We start from the raw sequence: 26,827 nt of genomic DNA on the forward strand, positions 1-26,827 counted from the left end.
TTTCTTTATATAACTTTTAATATTCTTCTTATAGGAGGAACATAGAGTTCTTTACATCGGTAAGATGAGAACAGATATGACCCGTAGTGAACTGCAAGCCCGTTTTGAAGTTTTTGGTGAAATTGAAGAATGTACAGTCAATCTGCGGGATGACGGGTAAGAGTTTTGAAGATCTGGTTGTGAATGAGTACATTTAAGCACAATTAGCCACCAGTAATAGACATTACTAAATATCCTACTTATTGCGTCTGCACTATAGTCAAAACATTGCAAAAGGCCATTTTGGCAGTATCCTTATTTTGTCCAGAATAAAGACTTTACATCTCAGTCCTGTGGCAGCCATCTTCTCTGTATTCTTACAGCTGGAATGTACACTACCTCCTAAAATCATTGTCATGTCTTAATGCCACATTTCAGCCAGTGTCTATGGAGAAAAGGTTATAGAGGGCATAACCATTTCCCAAAATGTACAAATAGTCACCATTGTATAAAATTTTGTTTCCTTCTTCCGGCCCCTGGGGACATTTGTTGCCAAATAACTTTGTTTCATTGTATTTCCTCCTTTCATTGCAGAGACTGTTACGGTTTCATCACCTACCGCTACACCTGTGACGCATTTGCTGCTCTTGAAAATGGATACACTCTGCGCAGGTCTAATGAACATGACTTTGAGCTATGCTTTTGCGAACGAAAGCAGTTTTGCAAGTCCAACTATGCAGATTTAGGTATGAATCACAGAATGTCATCTAATCTCTCTATGTGGTCAGCAATGGAGTAAGAACTGTTTAGTTACCCATTTATTGCAATTGGAATGCTCTTTGTCTGAGGACAACCTGTACAAAATGCTTTATGTACTAAAAAAGCCTGCACACCTATGTTCTGTAAAATGTTATGACTTGTGCAATTGGCATCAGTTTTAATATCAATCTGATACATTTCTGAGATCATTATAAATTCATTGACAGGCGAATTTAAATTTGACCTCCTTCTTATCTGCATTTGACTTTCCTCAAGAGGGTTTTGCAATTCCATAGATATACACTGATTTACAAAACCGGCTTGAAATAAATAAGCCTGTCATCTAATGTTTCTTCCTATAATTACTGTGTTTTATTGCTGCATTGCAGTTTGTCATTCATCTTATGCTGCACTCTCTAAAGTATTTTTCTGAAAGAGAGAGAAATGGTTAAAAACCTAAGCAAAGTTTTTGCTTTCATTAGGGGCTGTAGAAGAAATTCTTGAACTTGGCATGTATGTGTATGGGTGTAGGTCTCAAAAGCTTGTGGATCAGGGAATTATATGTGATTCTATACCTTTTATTTAAAAATATAGTGGTGATCCATTTCATATTGTTGTCAAGGTGCACCACTGTGGTGGAATTGGAAGAGCCATTGAGTTTGATGAGCAGGGAGGATTATACGGGGAGGATTTGAAGACCAAATTGAACTTATCTTTTTAGTGATCATTTCTAAAGCTTTTCTATATGCAGGGCTATCGTCAAAAAATTAGTTGCCAGAGATACAAGTGGAGGGTAATTAGTAGTAGGTGCACTTACCAATGTCTTGTGAGCGGCTGAAGGGCTAGCTGATCCAGCCATAGATCTCTGGTGTAAATCAAGTGTTTCCTGTATAGGAAGAAATGTCAAATAAAACCAGAGAAATAAATATGCATTCTGAAAGGCACGACCCTGCTGAAACCTATAGCTTGTGCTGCATCTGTTTTATTTGCCAGAACTTTTTACATACATTGTATCTTGTAAAAGCCTCTTCTTTTCATCCAGAGCTCAGCCATGCATGCAGTACAAGATTTATTCTCTGTTTACTTGTTTTTGGATTGAAATAGAGGCAGCATGGCGAGCTCCCAGGGTCTACCTTATTTAACACCTCCGTAATGTAGAAGAGCTTAGAGCTGGAGAGTAAACACAGCTGTTTGAATAACAGGACTCTGGTTAGTTGGCTTTAATCAACTCAAACAAAATAACGATGCCCAGGAGAGACGTGGGAAAATAAAGGAAATGGCAGTGCAAGTATATTGTTATTTATTTAGTATTTACGGGATTGTTCTGCATTTAATGCTGTTCAGAATCGTTTCATTAGATTCATTTTTTTCACGTTTCTGGTATTTAATTTAGAGGATTAAGTAGCTTAGTAGTTTAAATCACTTACTGGGCTCAATTTACTAAAGGAGTGGAGACAGTTGACTTTGCTAAGTGGCTGTTCACTTAGCTTAGTAAATAAAAAGAATCTGTGCTAACCAATTCATCACGTGCAAGTAAAAATCCATCCATCGCACTGCTCAGGAAAGTCTTCAAAGCTAAGTGCACATTCTTTATTAAATTGCCCTTATTGAGATACAGTGGCAACAGTTTAAATGATAATGATGATTTTTAGATTAAATATTTTTTTAGTTTGATAACAAAGGCAAAGAAGAGATGAAAACAGCTGGGCCTGCAGTTTGATGCAGTGAAGTTGATTTACTAAAGGAGACGCTTAGCATAGTGAACTATCACTCTACAATGGATAGTCAGTCCACTTAGCATAGGGAAAGAGGTGAAGCTTTAAAGACAAAGGCTACATACACATGTGCAATAATTGTCGTTGGAAACGAACGATTGACGGATGATAATCTTTAACAAAAAAAGTGCACAGGGACTGGCCAAAGATGCCGATGAACGAGGAATGTCACTGGAAACGTACGACCATCCCGGGGGATCGGATTGGGCGATGATCTGTTGTGTGTATGGTTGTTCAGTGATCGTGGATTGTTCTGCGGTACACTTTCTCTAGTACATGTCACTTCCTGCATCGTTCAAACGATCGTATCTAGTGTGTGTACATTATTGGTGAATTATTTTTGAACGATCGTATAGTGCACAATTCTGTACATGCTGTAACGATATGATCGTTCAAAAATAATTCACCAATAATGTACACTTACTAGATATGATCGTTTGAATGATGCAGGAAGTGACGTGTACTAGAGAAAGTGTACCGCAGAACAATAATCCTGCATAATCGTTGATCGGTCATCAACCGTTCGTCTTGCAACGACAATTATTGTACATGTGTACGTAGCCTTATAATCGTGTAATTAGTGTCTACTGATAGCCTGAAAAATATTAGGTCCTAATAGTTATGGATTGGTGTGTATGCTTCACATCCCATTGGTTAAATCAAAAAACGTATCTGATATTAAGACAATTAATTTTCTTAGGGCTTTAAAACTGAACCTGCAGTTGATGTGACTTCTCTGGTGCCTATATACAATTTTTCACAAAGGTATTTTGTGACATATCACCTTTTTTTTAGCAGAAGCACCACATGCCTCCTCCTGTGCTCAGCAAATTCATAAATAAAAATTCAGACCTGACACTGATTCAGGTTTCTCAGACCCAGGCAGCATTTTATTCCTGCTGGCAGCGGGTAACCCTACATAGGCAGTGGAGATTAATGACCTGAACTAAGTAGAAGGGTCGGTTTGCTGTTATTCGTTCAAGGCCAGGGCATGCTTAGTACTTAAAGACCTTGGCACTGGTGTTTGTGGCATATTCATCCCCTGGAATGGGTGTTGTACTACCCTGGATCTAGTATGGATCCACAATACCAGTTTCCATCACAAGCCTCTGATACAAATGTTGGTCTATCATTGAGTCCATCAGAGCCCCATAGTTTTATTAGTTTTATTTTTTGATTTTATATAGTTTTATTTATTTTTTTATTCTTTTATTATAGATTCAAATTCAGATGACTTCGATCCTGCTTCCACCAAAAGCAAATATGACTCCATGGATTTTGACAGTTTGCTTAAAGAGGCACAAAGGAGCCTGCGTAGGTAACATGCATGTCTGCCACACCCAAATGGAACGATGGAGAATACCTCACAGACTTGTTGTCCTCCCAAAAGAGACTCTTGAAAGTCAACCCTAGGAATTTCTCCTACTTTACACTCTCCGTTTCTCAATGGTTTACATGAACACAGCTGCTGAAGACTAAAGAGGCAATGTGATTGTCAGACAAACACACATACCTATATGGGTGTCAGATAATTCCTCACTCTTCAAGGATGTCACAATGTTACTGCTATAACAAAGACGGTATGCTTCTCATAGGAAGCAAAAGTGCCAGCCATCCGCTAACGCTCCTCAAATTCATATAAAGAAAAACTGATTCATTTGGAATAAATCAAATCAAGGAATTGCTATGAATTGTAATCAAAATGGAATTTTTTCAACAAAATCAGAGGAATCGTATGCTGCTGATGCTCAACCCCAATGCAATCTTCACTTTTGTCTGATTTCAATCATTGTCCTGATGAAAAAAAAATATATTGCAATATAGATGACGCCTTAGTAACTTTTTTTTATTGGGAACCTGGTGAAGAAATCAAGGAAGCAGAATTTTTTGTAGTATCCGCAAGTCTCTATTTCTGTCTTTTACTTTCAGTCTTTTGGTTCTGACACCCGTGCAGTTTCTATCAATGTTGATGCTCAACATCAGAAGCCTTGTAAATGGTCAAATTCACAGCTTGTTCAGCAACGGAAATATATATATTTATATGATTATATATAAATATATATATATATATCTAATATAAACACTATTTTCTGATGAGTGGATGTGGTGTTACATAATAAACTGAGTTGAGTGAAACTTTCTGAAACCGTGTCCAGGTAGTTTGTACCATTGTAATATGTACTAGTCAAGTATTTACAGCTGTCACTCCTTATTCTGCCGGAGAAGGGAACACAAGCCCTGCTCTGCTTTGGCCCCGTCTCCGGCAGAGGAGAGGATGGTTGGAGTATTTTTATTTTGTGTACATAGAGTATGACAATGTCCTTTATTTGTTACCGCTATGCACTGTAAATGCAGCCTTCTTTTAAATATGGAAAAAGTTTTTTTCTTAAAAACAAAAAATCGAAGATATTCAAAAATGTAAACTGTACAAAGTGAAATACCAGTTGTATACTAATTAATATATTTAGGAGCTGACTTTATGCTTATATATATTTGATTGTAAAAACGAACAAAAAAATTACAGTGTGTGTGTGCGCGTGTTTTTTTTTTTCGGTTGGGTGCACAATTATTGCTTCAAGCACACTCTTTTCTGGTGAGCTTCCATATTTTTGTGTTTGAAAAACATTTTTATTGGCCTTAAAGGCTTGATTGATATGGATACCATGATGCATTGTCTCCTTTAATAAAGGTGTTCTATAAAAGTCAAGAAAAAGAAAGTGAACAACCCGATTCTCGCTGTCATGATAATTATTATTATTATTATTATTTTTTTTTTTTATTAATTAAAGGAAGTGTCTAGGTGACAGCTTGAGTTCAATTGGTTGATTGCTTAATGTCTCCACTTTCCTTTTTCCCACCTTTGTAGAATATCTTCATCTGCAGTAATACCTGCTCAGTAAATCCACCTCAAGATTTGCCATATAGGACGTCTTTTCTGTACTAATTACTGTATTTTATTTTTTTTTAATTATTTGTATTATTGTGAATCAAGGATGAATGTAAGGTGTGATTGTTTTCACTACAGGCCGTTGTGCATCTTTAATTTTCTGGAAAAAAAAAACAAGCTGCTGGGTAACTCAGCAACGTATACCTTGTGTGATAGGGATTTTTTTGTCTAAACACTGTTTCAAAAGCCAGTAATTTTTTTTTTTCTTTTTCGGCACTGTTGGAATTTTTGGCATAAGCCAGATTTTTACTGTTGTGCATCCTTTACTGATATTTCATTCCGTTGTTTACTGAAGAACTATATATCAGTGAATGCTATTGTATTTGTGACGGTAATATGCTGATTAAGAGACGGCCAGTTTAGAAGGATGCTAACACTCTCTTAGTACTGTCATATGCTGCAGTGGAATTTAGTCTTCTGTTGCAAGATAGTGTTGACTATGCATTAGTGTGGTGCCAGCTATGGGGTTGTGCTGCTAATCCTTTAATGACTTTATCTTTGTATGGCCTATACAAAACTACACTAAGTTTAGATTCCATATGAACAAACTGTTTGACATTTATATTTTTAATCATTTTAGCAAGGTAGACAATTTTTGGGTTCAGCCTTGTATAATACATTGGGGCTTAAGGATAAAAAGCTGTCAGAAAAGAAAAAAAGATGTATTGCCCATACCAAGCAATCAGATTCCAGCAGCCGTTTGTCAAGTGCATGGAAATCTGATTGGTGGATGGGAGCAATACAGACAGTTTCTTTGCCTACAGCTTTTTTACCCAAGGCTCGGCGGTTTGCAAACATAAGTGGAATTAATGGTAAGAGCCATTTGCTCATACCTGCTGACTTATAGTTGACTGAACTCAACACTTCATGCGTGGTGTGTGTAACAAAATATTTTTTCACAGATGTTGATCAGTTGCAGTTTTTGCAGCAATTTGTAAAACTCTTTTGGAGAAAACAGTTGATATTATTATAAACGATTTGAAGACTATGTTTTTAGGAACAGTTGGTGAATGTACACAAACAAAAACAACATGTTTTTGCTAGAGTTCATATATTCTGTCTTTTAACCAATTTCAGAAGAAGGTTTTAGGAAAAGCCATTTGCATCAGGATTTCAGGGCTCCGGTTATTGTTGCTGTTCTTAGCCAGGAGGGCTGAAAAACAGCACGGACCAGAGTGCCAAAGATTCCTTGACAATATTTCTTTTTTCATGACATTGTACATCATAATTCTATCCAACCATGTTTTAGTATCATTGGGGTCGCTTATTAAGGTCTGATAGAACCATTTTTTCTCTGGTTCTAAGACACCTTTTTTTTATTAATTTTGTCTCCTAATTTGGTTCCGTCTTCAAAAATTAGGAAGAGGAGGAGAGTAGGACATGTATAGAGTTTTTTTATCTATATAATATGACAGACCTCATACAAAAAACATTCAGCTGTAAAGTCAATTGTGGAAAGTCCAACTTTGATCCACCTCTGTATGTAGGAAGCTGTCAATGCATAGAGAACAATACTCTCTTCCGGAGTCCTACTCTTCTATGTGTCTCAGCTCCATTTTTGAAACGGGAACTTAGAAAGGAAAGCCACAAAGGCCTTACTATTAAGTCACAGACCCAATTTCAACGTGCTGCTCCTTTTCTTGTTCTCCTATGAACAAGTTTGCACAACATTTACAGAATTTATGAAATGTCTAGAACCTACATTGATAGGAATACAGCTTGCAATTACCCCCATGCATATTACTTTATATTGTAAATGCAGAACTAAATTATTAAATTGCTACGGTCCTCCTATTTTTTTTACACTACAAGGAGAGACAGGGTAAATGTGATAGACTTTTCCGCTTTTCTTAGTGTCATAGAGCTTTTCCCCTTTTGGCAGTTGGTTTCAGCCTTTGCTCCAACTTAGGTGCAAGACACCGGTGTGTTTTTTCCTCCAGATAGGCGCAAGATACCCAATTAGCCCCCGTATACAATAAAATACCAATATTTTTGATATTACAAGCTACATAGATGTCACACTAGGCACCACTAAAGTCACATTAGACATGAGTGTCAGATATTACCTTAATATAATAAGCTCAACGCAAATCTATTATTTTACCTCCATTAGACAAAGTTTAATTTAAAATAATACATATTGCATTGGTGTGAATTGTGCATTCACTGATTGCATTAAACTGATTCTTTTTTTTTATGAATTTCTCCACAATATGATATTTCCTCCCCATTTTTCATGGCTTCCTTTCTTGCTCTCCTTAGTAGACACCTCACTAAAACTCACAATTTTTGCCGGCTTTAAAGGAGAGTTACCCATACACTTGTTTTTGTGAATTGATTTTTACACTCAAGATACCTCAAAAAAATCTATAAAATAATGTGTATGTAAACTCAGCTGATCTGTTGCAGTAACATCTTTACTAAATTAATAAAAAAAACACAGTAATGACAATATTACATGCAATAGGCTAGTGGTTTTTGCGTGGGTTTTGGGTGGTTAACATTGGACTGAATTGGTCTGTCCATTATCTTTTTTTTGACTGGCAGTAGCATTGCATGTAGCTTACCAGGGCAGTTCATCCCCATAGGCTTGAATTGGTTCTGCTTGTTTTACACACCTGCAAGTGCAACGGCACTGTTAGGCTTTTGCAGCCATTTGCAATACTCAAAAACACCTAGCAGTGACAGCCTGTTACGCGGTAGTCTAAACCCAGCCTTATGCTTTTTTTAACTGGGCATAATGAGTCTGTCTACAAAAACTAAAACAAAGGATGTGTTGCCTAACCATTAAGAGTCCATGTATCATTTTTTAAGGACAGAAAATTATAAAACGAGACTTACTGGTTGTTATGAAAAAAACATTTTCTTTGGCAAGCTTTATTAAAATAGCCTCCATTACTTTTTAAGACTTTATATTAGGGAAAATTGCTAAATATTGAAATTTATGACATGGGGAGGTGGATGCACATTTACCCGCTGCTTTTTTTCACCTTTCACCCCTTTATATTCCAGAGGCACTTGAATAAACACCTTTAAAAAAAAGCCCTACTGATCTGTTTTGATTTTGATTCCTAAATCAAATTAGAGAAGAGTTTAAAAAAATTAAAGTAAAAATCTGTTTGGATGCATAAAATAAACGCAGGATAGGTTAGTTGGTGTAAGAGACACCCTCCAGTAAATCACCCCATAGAGTGTTGGGTTCTCCCAAACATCGAGGACCCCTTTCGACCACAGAAAGCATAGCAAAATTTTAAAATGACATCTCAAAACAATGCAGCCTTACACAATTACATCTGTTCATCACCAGCATTTTTTGTTCTCAAAAATTTCACCATCTCTAATGCCGAAAGCCCTCCCCCCCTTCCCCATTTCAAAGTAGACATATAGCAATAAATCAAGATATTAAAAGAACACACATTGTCTTTCCACGGGTTTCCTGTTACACTATTAACAGCTTTAATCCGTGTATTGGTTGTATTTATGTAGGTTACAAAAATGCAGGTATTTTATCTTGTTTAATTATGTGATCGCCAAACTAAAGTTTACAGATTTTTTTTTTCTTTCTCAATTTTTCTGTTGTACAAAAATATTAAAAGTATATATTAAAAAGCAATAAATTATTTTTAAGAAATCAATGTTTAATATATCATATTATGTGTTTAAAGACCAGATGCATTGCCTATTTTGCCTTTAAATTTATGTGATCAGATGTTTTAATACATTCTATTTTTTTCCCTGTATTGCTGAAATGAATAGAAAGTGTGTGTACAGTTTGTTTCTTTATAAGCAGGAATAATTTTAATGTTGATTTTTTTTTTCAATTTAAGTTGATTTTGGCAGACCTAACAATTGCTCTCTCCTACAACCACAAGTTTCCTCTGTGTAGACATATTTGAATATTTAGATATACATAAACAGAAACATGTTATGTTTCAGGGCATTTACAATATGTTGGGATCATAGATAATTGGCTACAGATACAATTTGTATTTTTTTCACATTGACCATGTACAAAAAAAAAAAAAATCAACAAAACTACATGCCACTACAATAGTGTGTGATAGACGAGTCTAAAAGTTCAAAAATTAAAAACGCGTAGGCCATTAGATTTGATGTGTATTAAGTGCTGCTTTCGCTTTACAGTAGTAATAACCTTGACAGCTATTGCCCTTTCTTAAAAAAGTAAATTGAAAACAATTAAAAAAAACTTATTAAAGTAGCCTATATGATAGCTCTAGACATTTTTGCCAAAGACGAATGCGCAGGATGGAACAATTGTGCAATCAGAGGGAGATGCACTGGGTCAGTTAAAAACTACAAAGCACTTCATCCCTTTAGATTTAGTTAACGATTATGTGTCCTTTTGATATCTGTAATGAAAACTTCAGTTGCTGTAGTTTAAAATCTAAATGATGAATGACATAGAATAGCCATATAAAATAATGTGATGATTCTGAATTTGTACCTGTTGTCACAGACATTATCAATACGAACAACTGATCGGATCATGCTGCTGTAAGATTTGTTAGGTGAACATGTACTAATGGTGGTAAAATTGTGCTTAACAGGCGAACAAAGCTTTTAGTTAGCCCCCATTCACGGGGTTGAGGTTCCACCTGCCAATTCTACATGTACTGTGGTTTTATTCAATGTATTCAGATTCCTGTGATTATTTTTTTAATGTGCAAAACACATTGGCCTCACTGAGCTAATAAAGGGAAACAAATGTTTCAAATGAATGCCTGTTTTCTCTCGTTATTTTTTATTTTGTTATCTGTAGGGACAGACAGAGTTGTGTCGGTTTAAAGTGAACTATGTTACGGACATTCAAATATTCACCTATTCTTAACAAACGGCAAGACAAAGCCTTTTTGACTACTGTAGCTGCAGACATTGTGGAGTAGTTAGGCAGCTAAGCTCCTCCTGTACCTCATTAAGTAGGTTCTAATTTGTGTCTGTTTATATAGGACAAAATACTGTAAGGCTACTACTGAAAGCTGAGCAAGAAAACAATGGACTTTGACATCTTCATGGCTTCCGCTGTAAATGTTGAGGATAACTCTCTCTAATGGCTGCAGCTAAGGTGGTCAGTGCTGGCTTCAAGTCTAATTTACAACAAGATCCATATCCTGGTCATGGGTTGTTATTAAAGCTAAACTCTACCTACTTTTTTATTATCAAGTTTTGAACAGAATGGGGATAGTATTAACTGCCTGGTTGGTATTGTCTGTCTCCTGTACAGAGATTAAAAAAGAATCCAAACCTTCTCCACTTAGAAAACAAAAGATATTTTTAGTGGTAAGTGTGTATCCCATTAGAAGTATTTTCACTTTTTTCCACTTACAAAAACACACACCAAAATGGCAAATGACGCAAAGTAAGTCCTTAGCGTACATATTGATTCCAAGACATGAGCCACGTTATTTTCATCAAGGCTATAATATACAAAATCACCAACCACAATATAAATGTGAAACAACCTACTTCAGATGGGCATTTAACTCATCAACAACAGAGAAATTTTAATGATATGCAGATATTACTAATAGCAAGCACCTCTAAATCGCATGCAGATATTTCCAACAATCAGCAAATATAACCAACCACTGGTAGCTATCAATGGCATCCAGAAAACACGGCCACAAGGTGATAATACCAACAAAAGTGAGATATCAGTGATAAGCAGATATTGAAGACATGATAATATTATCAATTACAGGCAAATGTCATGCAGATATTAACAAGACTACCATTCTATTGACAGGCAGATTATAGTAGCAGGCATATTACCCAGCACAAAGTACACTAATGAGAGGCAAATTAAGTGATAGTTTTAGTGACATGTAGGTAAGTAGGCCAGACCAAGACCGAAACAGAAAAGGTACCCAATCTGAATGCTGTGCTGCAGTGGGTGCTGCTTGGACAAGATCTTCTCCTGCTTATGTATCATCCAGCTATGTCATTGTGCTAAGCTGTCAATTAATCAATTCAGTCCTACAGATTACATAGGGAAGGTGCTCTCACTGTCAATGAGGGTCTGTCTTTTAAAGTTCTATCTGTGAGTGTTTGTTACTGAGCACATTCTGGTATTGAGGTCTATCCTTGATCATCTGGTTCTGGGGGATCTGTTATTAAAGGGTCTATTACTAAGGGGTCTGTCAACAAGGAATTGGTTATGGAGGTTCTGAAAGTTTGCAACTGGAAAAAGATCAGCTACGGGGAGACCACATGCAGTAGTGATAACCAGTCCTTTGTTACTCTTAGTAATGTATTTATTTTTATGGGTTTATACATAACTATTTAAAATGGTAATAATTTGTACCTTCCTGAAGTATGTCTTTAACAACAAGAATAAAAACTGTTCTTTTCAAGCTTTGAGCTTGTGTCAATGCCATCAGTCTGAGATGTTTTTGAGATCACTCAGAATTCATTGACATGCACAATTGACTTTCTTCTGATCTGCATTTGACCTGGTTAAAACACATTTTGCATTCCCTAGACTTGCACAAATTCAACCCATTTTAGGAAAATAAAATCTCATTAAGAGAGGCCATTAAGATGTTGTCATACTAAAACCTTTCCTTAGTATCTGACATGACACCTCCATCTTTCTCCATTTTTGTTAGATATGTGCACACAGATTCTGACTGGTCCCACAATAACATATCAGGGTACGGCTACTGCCAATTGTCGGCCCTCCTCTGTTCTCCTGTCATACATAATCAGTAATAGGGGAATGAAGGTCATATATAGTACACTACTTCCTTAGAGGTTTGTAACATTGTAATTCAAACCTCAGAAAAGATTGAATGAAAAGTTGAATCCAGCCCTTGGGGGGATATGTTTCTATGTATTTCTGTAGTGTATTCAATTTCCATTATACAGCAAAGTATTTGTTAATATTTTTCTTCTCTTTGTGTATTGATTCCCAGAGAAAAAAGAGCATTAAGTTTCCCTGAGGTAGAAAAATGAAAGCTTCATATACGGCCCCAACCTCCTTTTAAAGGCTGAACCATCCGCTCAAAACCATATCTAAACAATTTGTGAATGAAGAAAAGCTTTTAACACATCCAGGGCATGGTATTAAGAGATGTTGTGTGCCAGCAAAGGTAAAATATGTAGGATTGATGAGTACAGTCCAAGCTTTACTTGCTCTTCTATGTCAGCTGTTAGATGCCTGACTGACAAATCGTGGTGATAAATCACTCAGTCCACATAAAAGGAATTCCTGAATGGAATAATCTAATGGTTTGAGGTCAATTGTTTTTGTTATTTCAATTAAGTTTTTGATGGTTTATATATTTCTTTTAATATCTATAGGAAATCTTTATTGTACAAATAAACGTTTGATATATGGTGGAGATGTAAAATATCGTGGGCTCTATTTATAAAGCAGGGATGCTGACATTCCCTCAAACATTCCCTGGTGGAGAATCATTTAATGCCATTGAAACACATGGACCTGTAAGATTCATCACCAGGGAATGTTTGATTCCCTGCTTTATTTATAAAACATATAAGGGAACACAGCAGAAGCTGTTTGCTTTCAAATAACCTCTTTCTAATTAAAAAGCTTTATGGAGCCACCAGAACAAAGCATGATGAATAAAAGGATGAGTTGTTCTTCTTTGTCAGGTGTGTATACAGTTTGAGTTTCAGTTATTAACCCCTCATAGGTAACAGTCATTTTTTAGCAAACCAGGTAAGAATAATTTTATTCTAAAATTGTACACATAGATTGTTAGCAAACAATATACAATGAAATTAATGGCTAGAGAGCATCAGCTGTGCCTTGGGTGTAAGAATTCTACAATGGCAAATGTGACAGATAAAGCTAAACACCGGGCAAGCAGCTTACACTTAAACAAAATATATAATGTATATTTAGTAGTTTTACATGTCAGAAGATTGGCATTTCTGTCCTTGTAGATCTGAGAACATAGTCTTCCTTGGCAGAGGAGCAGACTGGACATCTTTTTCTGCTGAATTTTTCTTTCACTTCCAGTCCCATTCCCACTCCAACATTGTGACTGGACAGTCTTTTTCACTCCTACACCATTTCAATGTGTTTCTTATATTGTAGCACACCTAATTCCTCCACCCTTGCTTTTTTCTCTCCCTTTGTGAGTTCTGCTGTGGACTGCAAGAAGCAGATAGCAAGCTACCGTATATAAAGCTTTTTACACTGATTTTTTAAAAAAATATATATATTTCACAATATACACACAATATACTCACAATATATATATATTTGACAATGATGAATTTAAAGTTGTGTTCATTTTTGCCCTTCATATCTGCCAGGGAACGGACAGTGTTCCGGTCCACAGGTTGTTAGGTATGCAGATGTGGGGGAAGGGACTTTAGGTTGAGAGCTGGAGAAAAATATATATTTTTTTTTACCTCACCTTCTATTTCTGCTTTTTTATAGTTACGTACCTAATTTTAATTACAAAGAGATAGTTTGCAAGGAAACATCCACTGCTGTGTTCTCCCTGTAAAAAAAAACAAAAAACAAAGGTGTATTCTTTATTAAAAGTATAAAATATTAGATTTAAAATACTGTTCAAATAAAAGAAAATAAAACTGATGCAAAATGATGATAGTTTTACTTTATCAAAAGGTACATTTCCTTACAAATGCAGACTTAGTAGTCTAAAATCTTACATTTATTATTTTTTTGGCTTCATGTTATATAATCAATTTGTCAATACCTTAGGCTGCTTACACACTTGCCATTTTCATCATTGGAAACAAACCCTGTGGTCATTTTCAGCAACAAAGGGTGACAGATTATTATTATTATTATTATTATTTATAAACAAGATTTATATAGCGCCAACATATTACGCAATGCTGTACATTAAAAAGGGGTAGCAGACTTTTGCAGAGAGTGACATAGGAGGAGAAGAAGAGCTTACAATCTAGGAGGTGGGGGAAATCTCACACAATAGGTGATAATACAATAACAGATGAACAAACAAGCGCTGTACACACTCCCATTCTGTTCTTTGGAGAGGGGGATGATGAGTGAGTGCACCCCATTGTGCTTTCCTCCGTTGACTTGTATAGTAGTTGCTCCCCATTAGACATTTATTAATGCGTTCTGATGGACCAATGAATGATGTTGGGCTATTGCTTTACACATGTCAGATTCTCCCCCGGCTTAGCATGACCATTCGTATCAGACAAGAACCCTCTGACATGTGTACATAGTCTTAGACTTTTTAAGATGAATTTGTTCCTGGTAATTTAATACAATACTCTTTTTAATAGTTGTTATAATGCTGGCAAATATGGCCTTGGACAAGATGGATGACAATACTTCTGCTAACAGTCACCATCAGTCTGTCCGCTGTCATTATTAGGTCCTTTTTATCAAGGATATAACACTTCAGACGGCATACTCTACTTAGACAATGAGCAATGGATTAAATACAGATGAAGATCACTTGTCTGCTGCTCTTTGAAGGTCCAGTTCTGATCAATAGATTATCTTGATGTAAACACATGGACTGGAAATGTAAATTATTAATGTACTTGCCAAGAATGTGTGAGGTCAGGTGACTGTTTGACGTGTGAAAATCCATGAGTGCTGGCTACACAAAAATAAAATGGGACATTTAAAGGTGAACGCAAGTCAAAACAAAGTCACAGATTTAAGTGTAGTGTAAAATTTTGGAAAGAGTGGGAAATATTCATAACCTTTTTTGCAAGATCATCCCGGTTCTTAGCAAAAATGTTAAGCCCTGATGAAGCACATTGGCTCTTCACTTAACATTTGGTCTGGGCACAGGCGTTGGGCAGTACCCAACACCTTGATATGTCTCACATCTTATGGGTGCAAAGATTATCAAGACAAGTGTTGCATGGCCTGAGGCAAAGCTTGGGGTCCAGGTATGATTTCGGCCTATTGTCCCTGTTGGTTGCAGGGCTTTATTTTGCTTGAATGCATTTAATCTGGATGCCTTTTATTTTTACTTGGTTTTAACCAAGTATTCAATACAGTTTATATTATGACTGGGGGACTGACCCACATTTGCACCGTCCACCCCTATATCCAGCAACAAAAACTGAATTTCTAAGGCTTCCAACGCTGGACAACTATTTCACTAGAAAGGTTTCTCCATCCTGGTGATTATAAAAGTTGGGATAAATAAGTAAAACAAATCCTCACTAAGGGCAACATTGACAGATAGTTGTTGCTTGAGTGGCTTAAGCCCTAATGGTACCTATGGCGTATTTGTTTTCATATATTTAAATGTGTGGATTACTTGGGTTGGTACCAACATCTGGTGTAAATGTGTCATTTTAAATGTCAATAGCTTCATTAGAAATTTGTTTACTGAGAAAAAGTTGACATGACAAAAAACTTATTTCCCGGGCACCATGTTTCCCTGGTCCTTCAGGCATTGTCTTCCACCATGCCATTCCAGTCTCCCCAGGTATGTTTTTCCAGAAAGTGTCTACTACCATGTCCCCTAAAGCTCCTACAGGCACTACTTGCCACCATTACTCCCAGTCCTGACTTCAACATCCCACATATGTAAAATGCCCCCAGTTGCCCAGTCTATAACAAGTACTTCCCTACAGTGTCCTCCTTCTGTGCCGTTGCTGACATACTCCACAGGGATTTACCTTGTGGTAAGAATCCCTCTTGTTTAAAAAAAAAAAGGGGGTGAAGTCCTTCCCTAGGATCAGCAGATACAGAAGACTACATCACCGGATCTCACGCCTGCACAGTGCAAGGTTGGGTGATGTAGCCAGAAGAAGGAAAAGAAGGCACCAACCGGCACTTCCTCCGTGCCAGGACGAAGACGTATAGTAGGGCGGTGCGGGACCCAGTCGAAGACATTGATCTGAGGGATCTGAGAAATTAAAGGTAGGTGAGTTTTTTTTTTATTTTCAGTTTACTTCCGCTTTAATTTTTCTGCTTCATCCTTTATTTCCTGAATCCTGACTTCCTAGCGTCACTTCAATAATTCCCTGGATTACTCCTGATATTTTTGCCACTGCTGGAACTTTTGTGATGTAGCTACAGCTCAAGTCAGTGGACAGAAATATTTCTACTTGTACTAGTACAGAAGCTGGCCTAGAGGAGAAAGTATAAACCCGGCTTAATATCAATCTAGTGTTAAAGGAAATTAATATTAGTTTTACAATATAATCAAGTTAAAGAATCTCATATATGATTAAGCTTGCCACCAACCACGGAAAACTGAAATATATGGTATGCGGTGAAGTTTAACTTTACCACTCAAAAATGTTTTATTTATTTTCCAAATCTGCAGCCAAATGTTTACTAACACCGGAGCAGAAGATGTTTTTATTTAGAGCATGCACTATACCTCTGCCGATATGCCTGTATGCACTAACATTAAAGAGTTTTTCAAGGACAGAGAAAATGAATATAAACTCATTCTTCCATTAGGCGAGCAGTCATCCTGCAAAGTTGCCAATTTGTAAAAAGCTGTTCTATTGCGAGGAAGTACTGCTGTATATTCGTCCTAAGGGAGGTGCAGAAGTAGACAATTTTCTGTTATGATTACACTATGACCACTGGGGATATCATGCTCAGCTTTAAGGTGTCATTGAGAGAATAAAGAATCAATACATCTAGCAAAGTTCTCCATCACAGAGATTCTGGATATGAGCACACATTTTGCTCCACAGGTTGGCATTTCATTAAACACAGCTATTGTTCATTCAGTCAACAGTGTTGGGAGTCACTTATGAACACACCAATCCAAGTCCACAGAATTACTGTCAAGCTTCAGGACGACATAAAAAAAGAACTATATTTAAGATAAAAATGATAGCTGATGCTCCTGGACCAGTGGGATCAATAGGGCCAAAAATAACCCCACTACCCCTGTTTATACTTGCCATGCTGCTTACATAACATTGTGAACACATTTTGTATTTATCTATTGTTTTCATGTTTGTGGGCATGGAACAGTAGAAGGTTGGGGGAGTTTAGAGGTAGGTGCAGGATTGTATATAGGAAATGTGACAGCAATCATAGAGTTACTAATAATAAGGGAACATATCAGCATTACATAGCAAATCATGTAACGTGGCTAGCTGCGTGTTTTTGGGATATGGGACGAAACCAAAAGGAAACTCCATGCAGATGGTGCTGAGATCCTGTGTGAGAGTGTTTGCCCATCCATACATTTGTATATTTATAGTGATAGCCATCAGCATTCCCTAAATGCATGATTCTGCACCGTTTTGTTGCAACTGCACTCTAATATTCAAACAAGTAAAACATTTGGTTACTGCATGCAACATTTTATACACTGGTAGAAAAACCCTGCAGCCGTGGGGGGAAGGGGCCTATCTTTTTACTTTCCTCTGACAGGAACTCTTTCTTCCGTGGTTCCTCAGTAGCTGCTGCTCCTTTTGTCCTTAACCCATGCCAAGCATCATGCAGCCCTGAAAATCCTCTGTGATCCCCAGGCACTAGAGGTTAATTAACTTCTAGTGCCTGGGCATCGCACACTCTTCTCGATGAATGCAGCCACAGCTGCAATCATTGAGAAGATTCCCAGCACGGGAGAACCTCCTGACATATTGTAATATAAGTATCTCTTATGGTTATATACCACAAGGGAAGACATGAGAGTAGATCAAAGGTAAGTGACAGCAAACAGATGCAGGAAAAGAAAGATTGGATGCTGGAGGAGGTAATTATCTTTTCATTCAACTACCCCACTCCGCATGGGGAGGAAGGGAACTTTTGCTAGTGACATGAGAGCCCTTTTAGATGAACCCCCTGTCCAGGGTAGTCACAAAGGAGGAAGTACCTCAAAGTTGGCACTTTGAAGATTTTTTGAGAACCTGGGCTCCATCTTTAAAATAAAGGCCTATTTACATTGGGACTGCATTATTAAGAACACATTAAGCATTTTGTGTTACAGCAGCTGATTAATTTCTAACTGGGCTGCCAATATAATACAGCCTAGCACAATCAAAATTTTTCTTGGTGCAGTGTACTGCCTGCTGCTTTTTAGTGCATCAGAGTTGTATTGAAAATCAACGCTACCACAACGCACCATAGTAAATGCATTGCCATGTATGGTGGTAAAAAGATTCTGATAAAGAAAATATTTTAGATAATATTATACAGTGCCCAGCATGCTATAGAACTATTTGCATCTGTCACATGGAGGTTGTAATCCCTTTACAACCAAGCTCACATTTTCAGAAAAAGCATTGCATTGTAGATAGTTTTTAATTCGTACTATGGGCCCAATATTTAAAAATGAATGTAAAGTATTATCTTTTTCTCCTAGTCCACATATCCAAATACAGAGAACTATACACTATAAACAAGTAATAATGTAAATGACATTTGGCAGAGAAAGCTAGCCCGGAAGTAGATAATGGACAGAGGGGCTGCATTACTAAGGGCAGAAATAGGTATGCATGGGAACAGGAGCACCATCAGAAATGTCTGGCCCTCTCTGCTATAAGCCATCTTTCTGCCATCACTTGACAACTGTTTTTCCCGTTTTTCCCTGTTGTTTGAAACCTGTTATTGTATGTTTATCATTGTACTTATACTTTAATAAAAACTGTTCTAAAAAATACATTTTTTGCCCTTTTAAAAATGTTAACTTCCTGGGCCACTTCCTCCATTTTTAAAACTTCCAGCATTGCAAAAGTCAAGCTCTTTGGATCGGGCCCCGTACAGAAGTATCCCTTGTCCTCCTGATGGGCACATCTCCATGGGCTAAAAGAGTGTAAAGTGGTGCAAATAGAAATGAAAGTTCTTACCAGATTTATTGTTGGTTGTTGGATGAGAGGAGCCGCTCATGAAGATTGGATTCTTCTGGAAGACTTGGCGGAAGGGTGAAGTTGCAATATCCCCCAGACCTGGTTTCCTGGAATCTGATTATGTGACTTGAGAATACCTGCAAAATAGGGCTCATCCGGTGACATCCTTTTTGTAAGGTTGTGGTTGGTTTTACCTAGAGGTCAGTCCTTTGGTGGAAGTCAGGATAGTTATAAAACCAATTCATAAAATGTCCTCGAGCTGGGGATACGGCTGGGTACACAGTGGCACTGAGTTATGTGTTACGGTCAGTGGACACCCAATGATCCTCTCTTGTCAATACTAGTTGTTTATGTTTTGGTTCATTATTAGTTAATGTTATTTATTGATCATTTGTTTAATAAAAGGCTGCTGTGGCCAATTTAAATCCAAAGTCAAGCAGTCAGTTGTCTTTATTTGGGAAAACCTAGAGTGACGGGTATTGATGAATCCTTTAGTCAAGGGCCCTATACTATAGGTCTGTTTTAGAAACCGCTAACACTTTGAGAATGAAATAAAACATTTGCATTTTGGTGAATACACCAGTTCACGCTCAGTGCTCTAGTTAATTCTAACAGTGGATGTTTATGAATTTAATAAGAATTCTATAGGCAATTATGGATCATAACTGATTTGTGAATTTCTCAAAATAAAGCACATTTCCCTTAGATGGGGTGCTGGATTTTATGTTTTCTAATATTTAACTTTATTATTAGCAACACCCGTGTTTAAATGCAAATAGGTGACAGGGTATGAATTGAAAGGCTTATAAAAATAACATCTTGCTGGGATTCAGTGTGTGATTTTGTCGTTTTAGTCTTGTTTTTATTATATATGTGCTTTTTCTTCTCCCAGTAGAGCATGTAGAATAACACAGATTGAAGGTGAAATGCTTCCCCTTATTTAACTCATAGCTATGCAGGGACATGCATATCCTGCTGCAAGCTCCACTTTGCCTGCAGCACTTTGACTTTTTCCTAAATCACCCTCTTGTTAAAATAGCACATTCAAGTGCTAGCAAAGAAAAGCTAAATTGGCTCCATTTAAATGTATCAAACTGGAAACTTTAATCAAACTAATACATCATTGTTTAAAGGTCCTTTGTTCATGCAAATATATTAAAATGTTCAAAAGCACGGTTATATATTTAAAAGAGAACTCTTAGTCAATATACATGATATATAGAAAAGGCTCTTTATATTTCTAAATATATTTTAAGCAATTATTTTGTCTTGGAAGCTTGTAGAGTTGATGATCTACAATAACAAATTATTTTGTAGTCTGTGCCTTCCTGTTTTACAAAAACTACAAACATCAAGTTATATATGATGCAAGAAACTATCAGACTGGCAATCTAAGGTGTCCTGGGAGTCCTCTGGACTTCAAATGATTTCCTAAGCAAAGGCACACACCAACCCCACATCCATTAGTATAAAACCTGATAAAAGGTCTGCATTTCTATGTGGAATGGAGGTGGGGTGTCACTCTGCTCCAACTTTGGTCAATATTTGTACAAAAAGTTATGAAATTCCTGGGGGAATATTGGTCTGAGTAACTGTTAATGTATAGAATAGAAATGTGTTTGTCTTTTTGTTTTTAGGCATTTAAAAAGGCAGCGAAAGAATGCAAAAAAAAAAGCAAATTAAAGAATAGTGTTTGGAGACATTATTAATGAAAAGGACTATTTACTAAAAACCCACAATGCATTTTACATCTTACCTGTAACTGAAAGGGTAATTTATATAATCTACATTCAGGGCCAAAAAGCACTTTTATCTAAACATCAGGCAAGGTCACGTGGGACCGTGGTCATATGTCCAAATTTCAAGTGCCATATTATAAGTGCAATGGGAATTAATCCAGGGAATAACATCAACATCATCATCCTCAACTAACATCACTGATTAATTGACCTCCTTCATCTTCCTGCATCTAATCCCCTGCTGCTCACTTAAAAGAGCACTCAAAACCCAACTTTTAAAACCTGCCTACCTGTCTCCTAAACCCATACTTCCCACCACTCCATATCTCCCCTCCTATTGTGTGATACTTCCCCCAACTCTTAGATTGTAAGCTCTCTGCGGCAGGGTCCTCTCCTCCTCCTGTGTCACTGTCTGGATCTGTCTGTCATTTGCAACCCCTATTGAATGTACAGCGCTATGTAATGATTCAAATTTTATGCTTTGAAAATTAAATATGAAAATTATGTTTTTTGGCTCCAGAACAAACATTTTCAACAAGGGCAACACTGTAGCCAAGTGTTATTCAGCTAGAGTCATTCCAGTGGTTGGTAGGGGTTCCTTGAGCAATGAGAATTTTGTGTCAGTTTAAGTGGGGGCAGCTTTCTCTAGTAATAAAACAGGCTCTGCTCACTCCCTATTATTGAAAGTAGTATGCATCACCTTTCCAAAGCAATGTCAGCTCAGCTGCGGCATGCTTTCCAAGCCGGAGCCTTAACTAGAGAATGATTAAAAAGCACGGAGCACTATAGAAACCTAAGGCTACTTCCCTGACCTACGAAGATAGTTGATTAAAGATCCAAAACAGGGTGGAACAAGTCAACTTCCAGGAAAATTCCAAGGGTTATTTCACTTTTTGGTGAAATAGAAAGCCCTGGATTTTGGTAGCCAGTTGTAAATGAATGTAAATCCTACTAAGTAATCTTCTTTAATTCCGTGACTCATTCCCCTTGTGTTGTTTCTGTTAATGGTTACATTTTTACAATGTCAAGTGTGGAGAGATATTAAACATAATGCAAATGTGATAACCTCTTAAAACCTTTACCAAACAAGTACCCTTCATTCCATGGAACATTAGGTCTTGTACTCATTAAAAAGCCTGAGTTTGAATGACAGAAGATGATTTCCTGATCAAGGGCAAAATTCCAATGTTTAGTTAGCAAACTGCACTGAAATGTTGCCCTCCAGGTCTTTAAATGTAAAACTAAATTATATTATCAGTGAAAACAGATCTAGATTTAATATTGTAATGTTTAACTGGAATCCACTTGTGGCGTCACATTCTTTTTTTTTAATTATAATACCATGAAAATTCTTAAGATATGTTTGATAAAATTTGCATTGTTTACAGGTGCCAGAAAATCAATTACTGCCATTGAAACACATGGATCTGGAAGACTTTTCCTGCTGGAAAATCAACCAGGTCCATGTGTTTCAATAGCAGTAACTGATTCTCCACCAGGGAATGTTTCAGTGAATGTCAGATTCATAGCTTTATAAGTGGACCCCCTAGTGTTAACCCACTAATTAAGATTGACAGCTGTATTTAAATCCCCTTATTCTCAACATAACTTTGATTTACTAAAAAAACATTTTTTGTGTATGGTAGCCAATGACTCCATTGAAAATAAAATACAATACTGGTATGATCAAAAATTCTTCAAAAAATCCAAGGAAATATTTATTAATAATGAATCAGTCAAATTTTGTTTGGACAAATTTCAAAGCCTATTACTAATACACAAGTACAAAAAAAAATGCATAATACCGTGAAACACAATATCACTACTTCCCTCCAGATGCTTCTAGCGAAAAACTGCTTCAATGTCAATGGATCGTCACCCTGAGCCACATCTGTCTGTGAGCAAATCTTCCTGTTTTAAGTGAAGATTAGGGTGTGAATAGCTTTTAAATGATACAAAAAAAACTTAAAATGAGAGTTTCCAAGGTCTGAGAAAGTCAGTTGAAGCTTTTAACTGTGAACCAAGAACAAAGCCTACCTTCCCACATTTTCTGTTTTCATAATTTAATACATAATATTCCTGAAGAATGATTGAAAGAGCAGCAAATAATAAATGCTCCCTGTAGTTTAAGCCCCAGAACGTCTTCTCTGGGCTCTGTTTGTTCTCCAAAGCTAAAATTCTGTTAATATTTTGCCTTTTTTTTATATTTTTCTTTTTTTGTTTTATTCTTAACATACTAACATTGTTTTAACATATAACCTTTTTTTCATAGTTTATTTTGTATCTTTAAAAAATTATTTATGGAATTTTAGTGGGACTTTTAAGGTCCGAATGAATTCATATTATCACACAGTTCTTAGTATAATAACATTTTTTTTTTTAGACCTTATTGCGTATACTTAAAATCACAACATTAAAACTTTAATTTAAAATACATTTAAATTAATTTAATACATTTAATACTCATTTAAAATACATGCAAACCAAGGCTTTTCCTGTAGGGGTTCCCCCTGAAAGGATAGGATACACTCACAATACTTTTACGCATTTCACGGACTAATGCCGCTTCTTCAGGAAACAATACAAGTATATCTGTTACTTGCAGCATTTAAACCCCACTCAATTAGGAGGGTAGCAGACGGAGACAGCAATACTTTCCCATACACATTTATTTGTTGCCAACGATCCTCTCTTCATTCATTAAGAATGGGTACACAATTCAAACATTTTTTCTCTCACATATTTAGATAGACCAAGTAGTGTTTGTATCTACCATTCATTACCAGAAAAGGGCTTCTTCAAATAATCCTAGTCCATTATGATAAGGTACTCATACGCTGAGCTGATGTGAGTTCAATAATGGCATAATTATTTTGGACTTTGTAACACAATCCCCGTATTTTTGTATGTTTCTTTGTAGGATGCAGGAATATTATGACTTGTAGAAGAAGTGAGTGGAGGGCTATACATAGCTTCCTGTACACATCACAGCATTCTGCTTTGTGCACACTGCCCTAGATATTGCCCACATGTGAGCCTCCAGAATTGAAAGGACTGAAATCTAATGAATGAAAAAGATGGGACAGGTGGCTAGGGAAGACATAAATAATGGACCTGATTTAATAAAGCTCTCCAAGACTGGAGAAGATAGACTATCATGGGTTATCCAACAGGCCTGGAATGAATTTTCTAAAAATAATTTGCTATTGGCAAAAGTTTTTAAATATTTTTAATCCAGATGCAGATTTGCCAGATCACCCGGGTTCTCCCATGATAATCTATTTTCCCAGTCTTGGAGAGTTTTAAAATTAACCCCAATGTTAGATGTGCATCAGGAATTAAGGTGGGCAGACATAAGGAGATGCAAAGTGTCCCTCAGGTCCCCAAGTCAGTTCTGCACACCGTTGACTACATCCACAACTGGCTCTGTCTGACTTGCTTCAGCTTCTGATGCACATTGTAAGAAGCTGACTGTGCACGACTAAAGATAAGCCTGGGGTTTAGCTTTGAAGTGGACCTATACAATGTAATCATGTCAAAACTATACACCTTTACCTTTCAAAATGGGATAAATGTAATTTAACAACCCCCCCCAAAAAAAAAAAATCAGGGCCTGTGCAATGGAAGTTTACTGAATGTTTGCTACTGATGTTTTTTTTTGTTACGTAGTGTTGGGAAGGCATATCTGGTCTTAGGAGTTAGATCTGCAGGAAATTGCAGATTGCAGGAAATTGTGTAAGTATAGCGAAAAGGGTGGTACTGCTTCAGAGTGAGTTGCCAGAATGGCTATTGACAACTTTCCTTGGGAAAAAGAAAAACATAGTTTTTCTTTTTGAAAAGGGAATGCTTAGGACTTTTTATATTAAATGCAACATCATCAGGTTGGCAAGTGCAGACGGTAAGGGTATATATATGTTAGAATTTCAAAATCAGATTAAGTCCCCTTTATTTCCTCCCTTGTTTGGTCAGTTTGTGGCCCCTGCTCCTCTACTGGACCCATTTGGTGCTGTTTGTGGCCACCACCTCATTCAGAGGCTAAGGAACACCTATTTCTTTCATTAAATAAAATGTCAGTCACTGCAAATATTCAGAGAAATGTTTTTGAGGTAATCTGAATGACAGACTGATTGATTTTACTTGCAGCTTTGAGTGGGTGTTTAATCATTGTTTTCTGTCCCTCTGTAGTAAACCCTGTAGCTGTGAATCATGGGCACTTTTCAGCCCGTTGAAAATAGAACACTCTATATTTAATATATATACGATCAATCAATTAAAACTATTAATTCAATTTTTGACAAGAAAACCAATTTTTATTAATGACAAAATATTCCTTTTTGTTTTTAGAGCTTTCAAATCCATTTCTAAAATACTGGTAGTTGTGAAGGTCCCTGACAGATATTTTATGTGCAAACCACATTTCTTTCCCAAAAGCAATTAATCAACATTGCTATTACACCTTTTTAAACCCCTCTTGGCTTGATCACTTCCATGTGTGAATTGCTATTAAAAACTACTACACAGACTTGAAAAAAAATCAAATTTCTGTCATCAAGTGTAATACTTTCAGAAAATAAGATGAGATGCAATTAAAACAGTAGGTAATAATAGAACATAACATGTTTTCTTAATTGCTAACTGATGAACACCATATTTTAAAAAATAAGTTCTACAATTGCTGATGCTGAGTTGGTAATTCAAATCAAATGTTATTTCGGAAAGTTAAATAAAAACAAAATGCTGACACAAAAGATAAAGGTACAATAAACAAAATCTGAAAAATCTATCATATAGCAGATTCAAATTATATATACCATATGTTTATTGAATATAAATTTATCCAAATATAAACCAAGGAACCTATTTTCACCTAAAAAAATGGAAAAATGTATTTATTTAAAAGGGTAAAAAAAAAAGAAAAAGAAGGGCTTAATTTGTCTTTTTTACCCTTTTCACATGTTTAAATACTTTGTGCTTTTGAATTGGTTACAATGGGCCATTCACTCATAAAACATCTTGGTACATTATTGTTGGTTACCAGTAGGTAATACTGTGTTTTGCATGTAAAGCAATGGTCGCCAGGCGTCATGATGCCAGAACCCGCCCACTCTCCCGTCCCAGATCTGATCCTGCGATCTGAGCCTGTGATCCGTACGGGAAACATGGCCTGCAGTTCTGGCGAGAGGCGGGGACATTCAAAATTTTCAGAGCCGCCAGACCACTGGTTGGTGACCGTTGATGTCAAGCCTTGAAGAAGACAATTTACTGTGCAAAAATGCTTTGCCATGGTAGGCCTAGGCCTCGTTGGAAGCTGGGGTGTATACATGTATGGGTGATACAGTGGAATGTAGCCAGGGAATGTAGTAGAGAAAATCCGGGCCCTGGTACAAAGGTGTGTGGGCCCTTATACAAAATTCTATACACATGTATGTGTGTATATTATTATTTATTTCTAACAAATGTAGATTACATTGATACATTTAGATACGTGTGTATAGATATAAATGTATTAATAAAGTCTGCTAACCGTTTATAGTCTTGAATCTCTCGATAACATAAACAAAAAGGGAAAGCAAGGAGGAGTAATACGAGCATAGTAACACTCATTGATAGTCACTTTCACAAGTTTTTGTTCATTGAATCTTGAATGCATCGTATTATGTCACTCAAAAGTATCTTGTCATTGTCACAGCCTTCTATTGCTTCGCTCTCACTCAATGCTTTGTGATCTTGTACGCAAAATTTCTCGCAATACAATAAAAATGAAATGAATTAAATAAATAAATATTCAAACTATAATAAAAATTATGGGACCTGTTGGGCTTCATGGGCCCCCTTGAGCTTCATAG

At 36.6% G+C, this 26,827-nt stretch overlaps 1 protein-coding gene across 2 annotated transcripts in view; it reads left to right on the top strand.

The window, feature by feature from the left end:
- Positions 1-10,199, top strand: part of PPARGC1A (PPARG coactivator 1 alpha) — an 808,090-nt gene extending 797,891 nt beyond the window's left edge. For both annotated transcript variants that reach the window (XM_072406385.1, XM_072406386.1), the window contains 3 exons: positions 35-156; positions 574-725; positions 3,732-10,199. In XM_072406385.1, the coding sequence (XP_072262486.1) occupies positions 35-156; positions 574-725; positions 3,732-3,835 (378 nt within the window). In that variant the 3' untranslated portion in view covers positions 3,836-10,199. The remainder of the gene's footprint in view (positions 1-34; positions 157-573; positions 726-3,731) is intronic.
- Positions 10,200-26,827: the final 16,628 nt, after the last annotated feature.

Source organism: Pyxicephalus adspersus, chromosome 3, assembly GCF_032062135.1.
Source record: "Pyxicephalus adspersus chromosome 3, UCB_Pads_2.0, whole genome shotgun sequence".
Classification (NCBI taxonomy): domain Eukaryota; kingdom Metazoa; phylum Chordata; class Amphibia; order Anura; family Pyxicephalidae; genus Pyxicephalus; species Pyxicephalus adspersus.